This window comes from Lemur catta, chromosome 4, assembly GCF_020740605.2.
Source record: "Lemur catta isolate mLemCat1 chromosome 4, mLemCat1.pri, whole genome shotgun sequence".
NCBI classification, from domain to species: domain Eukaryota; kingdom Metazoa; phylum Chordata; class Mammalia; order Primates; family Lemuridae; genus Lemur; species Lemur catta.
The window spans coordinates 23,460,137-23,473,424 of record NC_059131.1 but is presented as its reverse complement, the minus strand read 5'-3'; the positions used below and the strand labels follow the sequence as shown (position 1 = coordinate 23,473,424).

At 39.5% G+C, this 13,288-nt stretch overlaps 1 protein-coding gene and 1 non-coding gene across 3 annotated transcripts in view; one reads left to right on the top strand and one right to left on the bottom strand.

Moving 5' to 3' along the window:
• The window catches only part of SPAST (spastin), a 59,020-nt gene extending 49,288 nt beyond the window's left edge, over positions 1-9,732 (bottom strand). For both annotated transcript variants that reach the window (XM_045549342.1, XM_045549343.1), the window contains exon 1: positions 9,035-9,732. In XM_045549342.1, the coding sequence (XP_045405298.1) occupies positions 9,035-9,449 (415 nt within the window). In that variant the 5' untranslated portion in view covers positions 9,450-9,732. The remainder of the gene's footprint in view (positions 1-9,034) is intronic.
• On the top strand, positions 4,582-4,684 carry LOC123637569. Its single transcript, XR_006734937.1, has one exon. It is a non-coding gene; the product is annotated as a U6 spliceosomal RNA (small nuclear RNA).
• Positions 9,733-13,288: the final 3,556 nt, after the last annotated feature.

Sequence of the window (13,288 nt, the reverse complement as noted above, 5' to 3'; positions counted from 1 at the left end):
GGGAGATGCTGGAAAAACTGAACATTAATATGCAAAAGAATAAACTTCACACCACATAGAAAAATTAACTTGAAATGGATCACAGACCTAAATGTAAAATCTAAAAATATACAACTTATAGAAGAAAATATACGCCAGGTGTAGTAGCTCATGCCTGTAATCCCAGCACTTTGGGAGGCCGAGGTGGGAAGATTGCTTGAGGCCAGGAGTTCGAGACCCCATCTTCACAGAAAGTAGAAAAATTAGCCAGGCATAATGGTATGTGCCTGTAGTCCCAGCTACTCTAGAGACTGAGGTGGGAGGACTGCTGGGGCTATGATGACACCACTGCACTTCAGCATGGGTGACAGTATGAGGCTGTCTCAAAAAAAAAAAAAACACACAAAATTCTTTGTGATCTTGGGTTAGGCAAAGATTTCTTACAGAGAACACAAAAATCATAAACCATAAGAGGAAAACACTGATAAATCAGATTTCATTAAAATTAAAACTCCTAGCATGACAGTGGCCATGGAAGTCGGAATCCGCTAAGGAGTGTGTAACAACTCACCTGCAGAAAAAAAAAAGAAAAAAAAGAAAACAAAACAAACAAACAAAACTCCTGCTCTTCAAAAGACAGAGTTAATACAATGAAAAGACAAGCCACAGAATGACTGTGAGAAAATATTTGCAAAACAACATGTCTATTTTTTTCTTTTTTTTTTTTTGAGACAGGGTCTCACTATGTTGCCCAGGGTGGTTTCAAACTCCTGTGCTCAAGGGATCCTCCTGCCTCACCCCAGACTCTCAAGTAGCTGGGAATACAGGTGCATGCCACCAAGCCCAGCTAACATGTCTAAAAAGGACTTGTAACTAAAATATGTAAAGCATTCTTACAATGTAATGGTAAAAAAAAATTTTAAATAGTGGGCAAAAGAGTGAAATATACACTTTATTTGCCAAAGAAGAAATGTACATGGCAAATGAGCACATGCTCAACATCATTAGTTGTTAGGGAACTACGAATTAAAACCCTAAGATACCCCAATGAACCTAATTTAGAATGGCAAAAAACAAAAGCACAGAAAAATCTCAAAACATTGTAAGAGAAAAGACAACAACAACAGACCTCTCATATGTTTGCTGGTGGGGATACAAAATGGTACAGCCAATTTGGAAAAGGGTTCAGTAGTTTCTTATGACATTAAACATATATTTACTACATGACCCAGCAATTACTTCTTCTACATATTTACCCAAGAAGAATAAAAATATCTAAGACCTGTACATGAATTTTTACAGCAGCTTTATTCATAAGAGCTAAATGGGAAACAACCTAAATGTCCACCATTAGTAAATGGATTAACAAATTGTGGTACATCCATATGTAGAATACTGTTCAGCAATAAAAAAGGAATAAACTAGTGATACATGTAGGCTACATACTTGACCATGCAGTGAAGATAAAAACAGAAACAGATCAGATCAGTGACTGCCAGGAGCAGCTGAGGGGAAGGCAAGTAGAATGACTATAAAAAAGCACAAGGGAACTTTTGGGCTGATGAAACATTTGATATATTGATTGTGGTGTTGGCTATCCAATTGTCTGTCAAAACTCAGTTTATCAAAACTCACTGAATCCCTAAAAAGGGTAAAATTTACTATATGTAAATTATATTTCTATAAATCTGATTTTTAAAAGGCATATTACTGTAATATTTATGTATAAGGATATTCATTATGGCTTAGAGTGTAATACCAGAACTAAAATTTTGATTACCCCAGTAAGATTAAAAGAGAAGAACTAGAAAAAAATCTTTCTAAAAATATCTGTTTGAAGGGACTGGAGTTCCAAAACAATGAAAATTACCAAGCCCATTAGGATGGTTATTAAAAAAAATAACTGTCAAAACATGGAGACAAGCCAACAGAGGCAACCCTGGCATTTGCAGCACTTTTTTACTTGAAAGAATTGTTAATTCAGAAAGCAAACATGGCTGAGAAACTGAGCAGAGCTTTTAACAGACTTATGGAACTAAGCTGACAAAAAATGAATTTCAGAGCACGCCCAGGAGAAGCTGTGGCAAAAGATTTTGGTTGGGTTCCTGCATGAGTGAAGAGTTAAGAAGAACTAGGCCAGCCCATGTAAGGACTGAAATCTATACTCAAAGTACTTCAATTCCTTAAGGTAGAGGTCGGCAAACTACAGCTCATAATCTCCACTGATCACCCTTTTGATTAATTTATTGCAGAAAAATCAAACCTTACAATGGTCTCCAGTACATAAAAGGCCTCTTAATATTAGTTCCCAACAGTTCCTAGTTTCTAATATGCATTGCCTTCTTAACTCTATGACCCCAAATAACACTCAAATTCAATCAACCAGTGTCTGGTTACTAGACTATATCAAATTAACAAACGATTGGGGTGGCAGAAACTTACAACCACTTGTACTTTAAATTATTAGCCAATATTTGATCTACAAGTGAACTACATTACATAAGGCAGGGATTAGCAGTATGGCCCAAGATTCAAATCTACTCAGTCGCCTGGTTTTGTACATAAAGCTTTACTGGATCACATTCACTACATGGCAGAGTTGAGCAGTTTGATGGAGAGTTTAAAATATTTACTAAATGGCTCAGCAACATAAAAACAAAAAAACCAATTAAAAATGGGCAAAGGACATGAACAGATATTTTTCTAAAGAAGATGCACACATGGTCCATAAGCACATGAGAAGATGCTGAACATCACAAGTCTTAGGGAAATGCAAATCAAAACCACAATGAGATACCACTTCATACCCATTAGGATGGCTATTATCAAAAAAAAATGAGCTGCTTGGCCCATGGGCTGGAGAGTCCTCTGAATTCTTTTGCAGCTGGCATGCTAAGTTATGATTAGCACATTCATAGGGTATTTCCTCCTCCCCCAGGTATGGCAGTCGCTTGGGAGAGGATTAGGGCGGGGCAGGACCAAGATGTGGGCCTGGGGCCGGACCAAGATGGGGGCCTGGGGCCAAGCTTTGTCCTTCTTCCCAGGTGGACAATTGCAACAAGGCAAGAGCACCTGCTTTTGCCCCTAGGAGACCCAGAATCCCTCGCTATCTACCTAACAAATGTAAGTTCTAGTCATAGAAATAAACAGTCCCCCCGAAATAGGTGGCAAATGGTTTGTACATCAGGCTTCTGTGAGTCTAGTTAGTTTGAGTTGGTTCCCTGCATCTCATTCCCTGCAGGTATCTTGAGTATCTGAATCTGTAAGGCTGAGCTCTGGTATCCTTGTTAAGTATGGCCCCTAATGAGACTCACCCAGGATAGCCACATATCTTCCCCTCTGACCCTCACCTCACGTTCTCAACTTCAACAGGGCAAACAGGAGTTGGTAGATAGAATAACTGGAGCATATAAAGGGGAATTTAAAAAATGGAAAAAAACAAATGTGGAGAAACTGGAACCCTTGTACACTGCTGATGGCAATGCAAAATGGTGCAGCTGCTATAGAAAACAACTTGGCAGTTCCTCAAAAAATTAAACACAGAATTACCATATAACCCAGTAATTCCACTCCTGGGTATATACTCAAAAGTATTGACAGCTGGGACTTGAACAGATACTTATATACTAATGTTCATAGCAGCATTGTTCACAATAAATGCAAACAACTCAAATGTCCAAAAATGGATAAACAAAATGTGATATATATACAATGGAATATTATTCAGCCTTAGTAAGGAATGAAATTCTGATACATGCCATGACATGGATAAACCTTGAAAACACTATGCTGGCTGGGCATACACACTCATGCCTATAAGCCCAATACTTTGGGAGGCCAAGACAGGAGGACTGCTTGAGCCTAGGAGTTTGAGAACAGCCTGGGCAAAATGGTGAGATCCCGTTTCTACAAAAAATTTAAAAATTGGCCTGGTGTGGCAGTACAACCTGTAGTTCCAACTACTCAGGAGGCTGAGGTGGGAAGACTGCTTGAGCTAAGGAGTTTGAGGTTGCTGTGAGCTAGGCTGACGCCATGGCACTCTAGCCTGGGCAACAGAGTGAGACTGTCTCAAAAAAAAAAAACAAACCTGAAAAGATAGATGAGGAAGACCAAATATATTGAAATGAAAAGAGTACCAAAGTACATTAAGCGAAAAAGGGTCACAGATCATTCTGTATATGTTTTTTTTCCTCTAATGAATAAATATTTATGGTTATATAAGTAGAAAGAGTCAGGAAACTTAATCATCTCTCTTAGTGTTAAGATTACAGAGGATTTTCACTTCCTATATTTGTGCACTGTTTCATTTTAGTACGTACTACTGTTTAAACAACAGAAATACTGATATCCATCTTTAAATAGAGATAAATAGACTAATTTGCAAATTATCTACTGTATCTCTTCTTTTACATATTAATTAGTAGGACCCAGATTGCCACAAGAAGAGTCAAAATAAGGGTAGTTTGGGATAGAGAGAAGATATATGTTTGCAAGTACACGATTTAGAACTGCGGTCCACAACCTCCTTCTGTTTTGGTCAGGAGTTCCATACCAGCCTGAGCAAGAACAAGACCCTGTCTCTACTAAAAATAGAATAATTATGTGCTTGCTTCAGCAGCACATATACTAAAATTGGAACGATACGGAGAAGATTAGCATGGCCCCTGAGGAAAGATGACACGAAAAAAATATATAAAAAATTTTAAAAAAAGAAAAAAAAAGAATAATTAGCCAGGTGTGGTGGTGCATGCCTATGGTCCCAGCTACTTGGGAAGCTGAGACAGGAGGATCGCTTGAGCCTAGGAGTCTGAGGTTGCTGTGAGCTAGGCTGACATTATGGGCCACAGAACTCTAGCCAAGGCTGTCTCAAAAAAAAAAAAAAAAAAGAATGTTACAAATTATTTTCTTGAAAGAACTTCTCAATTTATTATGAGTGGTGGGTAATTTTAATTTCCTTCTGTATATTTTCTATATTTTCAAATTCTACATCAAGAGCTTGTATCATGTTCATATGTGAGAATAAAATATTCATTTTAAATCTTTTATAATAAAAGGCTGGGATACTAAGTGAGGAGTAAGGTTAGGTGGAGGCTTCCATCTATGGGTTTTTGTTTAAATGTCTAAGGGTCACAATTAGCACAGGTTTTTTTCTTTTATATCACTCTTTAGATACTTTTTCTTTCCCAAATCTCATTTATGTTGCTACTGCATCCTAAAAACAGTAATAGAAACTAGTATGAAGATTTAACAATGTTCTAACATACCTCCAGAGGCTCTAATCTTAAAAGTATAGTTGAATTAATAACAGTTCTCATTTACTGAGCACCTACTACAATACGCAAGTACCATATATAGCCAATTTCTGTTCTTGATGCCAGATTCTTCAGCTCCTACAATATCCTGAGAAACTGGCTCGCTCTCTTCCATACAACATACTGGGCCCTTACTGTTAAGTCCTATATACTTGAGAAATCAGACCATACCTAAAGAACCTCCACCACTGTATTACTCAGGGGATCTCAGGCTTATCTACTTGCAGTAGCCATGCAGACCATGTTAGGTCATATTCTGATTAATCCAAAGAACCACTATGACGACCTTCTCTTTTCCTCTAAGTATTTCAAGCAACCCATTACCAGCATTACAAAATAGAAAACTTGTTTATTGCCTTCAAAGTCTAGTCAAAAATTTAAAAAATAAAAAAAAATAGAAAACCTGTTTAGTATAAAATAAAAAGTGTAATATTACGAGCCTGTTCACCTAAATTCTGTTCCTGGTTCTGTTACTTTGCGTCCACTCTTTAAATCTAGTTTCTCCATATATAACACGGATATCATATTAATGGTTATCAATCTTCTAAGGAGGTTCAATGATTAAAGAAAATATCTACAAAAGTATTTAGCTCCTTGAGAAAAATGAGATATATAATATACATAAAATATAAGACATACATTTTATTCATCACATAACAAATGTCTTAACACAACTCACTAGAGATAAAGTTTTTCTCAAGTATCAACTAGAATGCAAAGCTGTGCAAATTAACTAATAACCAATAAATGAACCTCATATGTTCTTATATTAGGTAAATAGAACTTGCTGTGTTATTCCTCTCTTTTAAAGTAGCTGGTTTCAGACAAATTAGGCCTTTATAAAAATTCAGTGGAAATTCGAGTATGCCGTAAGAATAAAATTCAGAATAAACAGTCACCATATAAACCACAACATTTATACACTTTTATTAAAATGAGATTTAATTTGGTAGTTATCATTTCTAGGTACCAAATGCTTCAATTAATTAACACCACCACAATCTGAAATAGTCTATTTTATTTGATGAAATAAAGTGGCTTTCAGTACAATTAGAAGCTAAGTCAAGTCATTAAGGGAATGGCAGGGCATGGCAACGACAGCTCCTTAACAGTTCACCACAGCATTAGGAAACCTTTGAAGACTGCCTATCCAATCCATTTCTATTTGTTCATATATATTTTGATGCAGTGGGAAAGAGGGAGAATTAAATTCTCTTGGCATTAAGTTTTGTGTTGTCAAGGATGGCTGAGAGGCAAACTGACTTCATATGTGAACTCTCTTTCAACTATTGGATTAAGGGTAAAGTATAAAAATTTTCAATCTGCTAAAGAAAAAATTTATGACTGAAGAGAATCATAACAATATAAAGTCAGTTTTACTTCATTTTTAAAGGAAAATGAATGTATAACTAATCTGTTTCAAATTTAATTTGGCATATGATAGCATCAGTTGTAGAACACAATCAAACTAAAGAGTTATCATAAGCCACTCTGATGTCCACTTTACAAAACACAGTATAAATAAATCAAAAAACTGAACAGAAACATTATCAGTAGAAAGAGTGTGAAACACAATGGTACACAGATCACTGAAAACATTTTTAAAAATTAAGAGGATTTAAGTATTATAGATATAAGCATACATGTGATACTCAAGGTAAGTTACCAGCATGAGACCCAAGGTCTGAATTTTATTTCTGTCACTTATTCCTCACGTGGAACTGCTTTCTCTTCAGACCTAAGAGCCCAGGATCTTTTTTTCTTTTTTTTAAATACATAGGTTTTCCTTAATCTCTCCTCTTATTCTATCTCCTAACTCCCATCACCCAGCATTAACCAAAATTTCCCTGCACGTTCTGACGTTCTCTTCCTAAATACAACAATTAAAATAAGCTACCCTTAAACATATCCCTCCATTCTAAAACATCTGATCAGAGAACTCTACTGTAACAGGATACTGCAATAAAATAATGCTTCTCTAGGAACGGATGATGGCCCCCCTCTTCATTCTCCCCAAGAGATCTTGGATGTTCCTAAGAGGTGGTGAAGAATGGAGCAGTTAACAAAAACAAACACATAGTTTTCTTTTCTTAAATGTGTCTCCTTCCTTGAACTCTCTTAACCTCCACTCTGTCCTTGACACTCCAAAAGCATGAATACTTGCCTCTTTCCCTATATCCTACTTCTCACTTCCAGGGCCCACAAAGGAAATAGGTGTCAACAGGGATGAAATTCTAGAACAGATTCTGGTGTTGGTAGCAGAGAGAGACACTAGGAATGAAGTGCAGATTGCTCTTGTTTTCATTAACGGACAATGCAAGTGAGTACCTAATTGAGTAGTGGAAAGGTTCTTTGGGAGAGGGAAAAGCAAGATCTCAGCACACTGAAGGTAAGGACTAAAAGAGGGAATTTTTAAATATTATAAGACTCCTTCCTCTAACTTTATCATTTTCCATAAAAAGTTTATCATTAGCTAATAGCATAGCTTTGGAATAACCTGCTTTATCCTTTAAGCCTCAGTTTCTTCATCTGTAAAATGCTGATACCAATAACACTTTACATGATTACTGTGAGGATTAAATAACACATGCAAAGCTAATAGCACAATGCCTGGCACATAAGAAAACTAAAAATGTTAACTTAAAAGAAACTTAAAGGGGCTGGGTGCGGTGGCTGACGCCTATAATCTCAGCACTCTGGGAGGCCAAGGTGGGAGGATTGCTTGAGGTCAGGAGTTTGAGACCAGTCTGAGCAAGAGTGAGATTCCATTTCTACTCAAAAACAGAAGAAGAAAAAAAAAATTAGCCAGGCAACTAAAATTAGAAAAAATTAGATGGGCCTGGTGGCATCCAGCTGTAGTCACAGCTACTCAGGAGGCTGAGGCAGGAGGATCACTTGAGCCCAGGAGTTTGAGGTTGCAGTAAGCTATGAGGACGCCACTGCACTCTAGCCCCAGCAACAGAGTGGGACTCCGTCTCAAAAAAAACAAAGAAAGAAAAAGAAACTTGAAAGATATGGTAATCCTCACTTTCATCCAGAAACTTAAATTTTCATTGTAGGTTTTATTGTAAAATGATATGTATAAGTTTATCCAATTCATTCATTTAACACTTCAACTTAGAAATTTAGAGGGTACCTTGGAATACTGATTAAAATCAAAACAACCAGGGGCTAAAGTTTTATGCTAAAATATAACTTTACTGAAAAATATTGATAAAATGACTTACGAAACTTTTAAAAATAATGCAGATTCAACTGTAATCATTTGCAGCTATTCCTTTCAAAATTAAGTTCTTTTTTTTCTAACACTACAGTACTCTATTTTCATTAAAAGCCTATAACAAGGCACAGCTTCTTCGGTATCAAAACCTTTTGGAAACCTGGCTCAGAGGAAGCCACACATTGTTTACAGTGCTAGAAAGGACCCGTGTGGTCACTCTAGGACAACTGTCACAGTCACCAGCCCGTCTGCGTGTCTCATAGTGACTTGGGTCATGCACAAGTGTGGGGGAAGGCTGGAGTCTGAAACAAAGTCCATAGCTGGGGTTCTGTGAAAAGGTACAGAGGTTTAACTGAGAATCCTAGAGGAGGCTCTGACTTGTGGGGAAGCAGTCTCCCGGGAAAAATTAATTTCGGGGGCGCAGCGTCCCTTCCCTCAGGAAAGGGACGCAGGTGTTGCCCTCCACGGCGACCCCACCGCTTTCTTCCCGAAGCCGCCGCCCCTTCCCCCCAGCCCCCGTTACCTTTCTCGTCCTCATCGATGCGCAGGGCAATGGAGATGTACTCGAAGGCCTGTTTGTGGAAGGCTCGGACGCTCTCGGCCTCACCGCCCGGCACCGGCGCGGGGGGCGAGGCCGAAGCCGGCGCCGGGGCGGCCCGGGAGCTCCTCTTGGCTGCCATGAGGGCGCGGGAGAAGCGCTGGCAGAGCCACACGAAGAGGAGCCCCAGGTGGAAGGCGACCAAACGCAGCAGCGCGAAGCCTACAACCAGCGGGTAGGAGAAGTAATACAGGTTCTGCTTATGCGGCGACTCGCGCGCAGGGGCCCGCCCGGCGGCGGGAGGGGCGGGGGCCAGGCAAGGAGGCGGAGGCCTGGGAGGCACCGGGCTGCTGGAGCCGCGGGAGCCTTTCTTCTTCCCTCGTCCACCCGGAGAATTCATTCACAGCTCCCACTGCCGCCGCCGCCATAACCCGCCTCCCGCAGACCGACGGGGACCAAGCGACGGCGGCGGCCACTGCGACGGCAAGGGCCACAGGCGCCCGAGCTCCCGCTGGCCCCAGGAGCTCGGCACCTCCACACAAGGCCCGCCGGCCCCGCCCCTTTCTCCTTCCGCAGCTCGGAGCACAACCCTTTCGCCTCTTCCAGCTGTCGACGGCTCCAGCCCCTCCCTCTCTTCCTCTGTCCTCTCAGCCGCCTGATAGCCCGGAGCGGCGGCCGCGCACGCGCACGTTCTCCCGTGTCTTTCTCCGGCGCGCGCACGCCCCGTCTTTGTTGACCTGAGCTCCTGTGCGCGTGTGCGGCGCCCGCCGCTCGACCCTTACCCTCAGAACTACAGTTCCCAATGTGCAGTTCGCTCACGTCGGCCCGGGGCTCCGTCGTTCCGCCGGCTCTTCTGCCCCGGGACCTCCCAGTAGGGAACCTGGGTAATCAACCCACGCAAGGGGAAATTGTGGTTTGGGGTCCCTAGCTTAGGTCGCAGATCCTATATATCGCAGCGTTATCATTTTCTTTTATTTCTTTCATCGTGTTCAGCCAAGAGACCCAGATCTTCTGCAAAGGACAATTGATCCATTTCAGAAGCAATGCGTATCAATCTATTAATCGGAATTATTATCTAAGAGGAAAGCAGTTGTAGAGACAAACTTCAGGTCACCCCAAACAAAAAATGTTAGCTCGATGTGATGGGGTCAGCGAATTCAGAGGTTTAACTAGATTATTAGGTGTTTAGATGTCTAATCTGTAGAATTAATTTATTCAAATAAGGGAATTCTTAGGTTTTGCACAGTAACCATCACGTAGTTTACTGAAGAATCAACACTGTGTCCCCCTCCCTTTTGTAATCTACTATACATCTCTTCCTTTGGGGAACTACCTCCTCATCTCTGCGCCTTGTATTCTAATGAGCTGCAAGCACAGAACCCAGATCACAAAGGTGGAAACAAACATTAGTTCAATCAAACTCTTCTGGGACCTGGAATCTTGGGTGGAGAGGGACGCACTGAGACAGAAGGTAGTTGGAATTGAAGGCTCTAAAAGCTGGTCGATCAAGTCATCCCACTGAGATCCCCAGAGCTGCTGGGTTCCTGACTGGTCGCTTGATTATATAACCTATCCAATAAACGATTCAGTCTCTATTTCTCTCCCTGTCTCCTTTCCCCCTTTGCTCTCTCTCACTTTTCCTATTTCCTATCTTTTTTTTTCTCTTCTCTGTTTCTTTTAACTTGAGTTAGCCATAATTGTTTCTTGTTGTCTAAAACTAAAACTAAGGAATTCTGAGACAAAGTTGCCATTGTTTACAGTGTGAGGTTTACATATGCCTGCCTCACAAGAGCTTCCAAGAATCTCCACATTCTGCCACAATTTTATCTAATTATTCCCCACCAATACTCCCCTACAAATATCATGGCTATTGCAAAAATGACCTATTCCGTTTCCCTTCTGCTGCTCCACTTTTCTGCCTCTGTGCTTATACTAGTTCCTCATTCTGAAATGCCCTCTCTCTCTTTCAAATCTATTCATTTTTATTCCTGACTTCCCTCCAGAAAACCTGACTTGTCTTTTCATGATCTCCCCTTCCAGGCAAGTATCTGACTTCTCTCTTTTGAAACCCATACTACTTGTGTGAAATCTATTATATTTATACATATATCATGTAAACAAGATGTATATAACTTAAATGTACAAGTTAAAAATAATAAGCAACATCCAGTCTAAAAAATTAATCAGTTCCTTGAAGCACTCTGTGAGCTCCTCCCCAATTGCAACCTCTTTTCTCCCCCTTTAGAGGAAGCTGCTATCCTGAATTTTGTATTAGTCATTCTTTTGCCTTTCATTTTAGTTTACAATGTATTTTATTTATTTTTTTCCAAAATATTAAAGAGCTACAAATGTTTTTGTTACATGGTTTGAGTCAGGGCTGTAAATGTGCCCATCACCTGAATAGTGTTCATTGTACCCATTAAGTGGGTTTTTGCCCCTCCCCTTCTCCCCCATCCCTCTGCTTAATTTCCATTGACTTTTATTTCCCTCTGTGCACTTGTGTGCCCATCAGTTAGTTCCAATTTATTGAAGAGTACATGTGGGGTTTGTTTTTCCATTTTTGAGATAATTTACTTAGGATAATGGTCTCCAGTTCCTTCCAAGTTGCTGCAAGAGGCATTATTCATCCTTTTTATGGCTGAGTAGTACCCCATGGTATACATATACCACATATTGGTAATCCACTTATGAACTGATGGGCACGTGGGTTGATTCCACATCTTTGCAATTGTGCTGCAATAAACATTCGAGTACAGGTGTCTTTTTGATAAAGTGATTTCTTTTCCTTTGGGTAGATACCCAGTAGTGGGATTGCTCGATCAAATGGTAGATCTACTTTTAGTTCTTTGAGAAATCTCCATACTTTTTTCCATAGGGATTGTACTAATATGCAGACCCACCAACAGTGTATAAGCTTCTCTCTGCAACCATGCCAGCGTCGATTGTTTTTGGACTTTTTGACAAAAGCCATTCTAATAGGAGTAAGGTGATATCTCATCGTGGTGTTAATTTGCATTTCCCTAATGATTAATGATGTTGAGCATTTTTTTCATATGTTTGTTGGCCATTTGTCTATCTTCTTTTGAAAAACTTCTGTTCATGTCTTTTGCTCACTTTTTAATGAGGTTGTTTGTTTTTTTCCTACTGATTTGTTTGAGTTCTTTTTATTATAGATTCTGGTTATTAGCCCTTTATTAGATGTGTAGATTGTGAATATTTTCTCCCATTCTATAGGTTGTCCATTTGCTCTGTTGTTTATTTCCTTAGCTGTGCAGAAGCTTTTAATTTAATCAAGTCCCATTTATTTATTTTTCCTGTTGCTGTAATTGCCATTGGTGTTAGTTTACAATGTATTTATGTACCTATAAACAATGTGTTGTATAATTTTGCCTGATTGTTACTTTTTATGCATTTTTTATTTCAAAATATTAAAGGGGTATAAGTGTTTTTATTACATTGATTTCTTGTATAATGCTTGAGTCAGAGCTTTTGGTGTGCCCATCATCAAAAGTGTTAATTGTTCCCAACAGGTAAGTTTTTACCCCACACCCACCCTCCTGTCCTCCCCTCTCCTTGGTTTCTCATGTCCTTTGTATAACTTTGTGCTGATGTATACCCATTTATTGGCTCCCTTTTATTAGTGAGAACATATGGTGTTTGGTTTTCCATTCCTGGTATACTTCCCTTAGGATAATGATCTCCGGTTCCCTCCACATTCCTGCAAATGACATTTTTCATTCATTTTTGTGGCTGAGTAGTACTCCATGGTATATGTATATATATAGACACACCACATTTTCTTTCTGCACTCATGAATTGAAGGGCACTTAGGTTGATTCCACATCTTTGCACTTGTGAATTGTGTGGGCTGGTTTTTACTTTGTATAAATGTAATCAGATTGCAAATATTCTTAATTTGCTTTTTCTGCTCAATATTTTTAAGTGTTTGAAATTCCTTCCTATTGATTTCTATAGCTGTAGTACATTTATTTTCAGTGCTATGTAGTATTCCATCATATGAATTTACCACAATTTATTTTACCATTCAATTGTTGAAGGACATTTAGCTCAGTGCTTGTATGCTTGTAGCTTTTTTCTTTTTCATAACTAACTAACTTTTTAACTTGGCCAATATATGGCCCAATAGAAGAGTGGTTAAATGGTTCCAGAGTCAGACTGGTTGCATTCAAATCTCTGCTCCATCGCTTTGTGTGATCTTGAACTAGTGGCTCAGTCAGC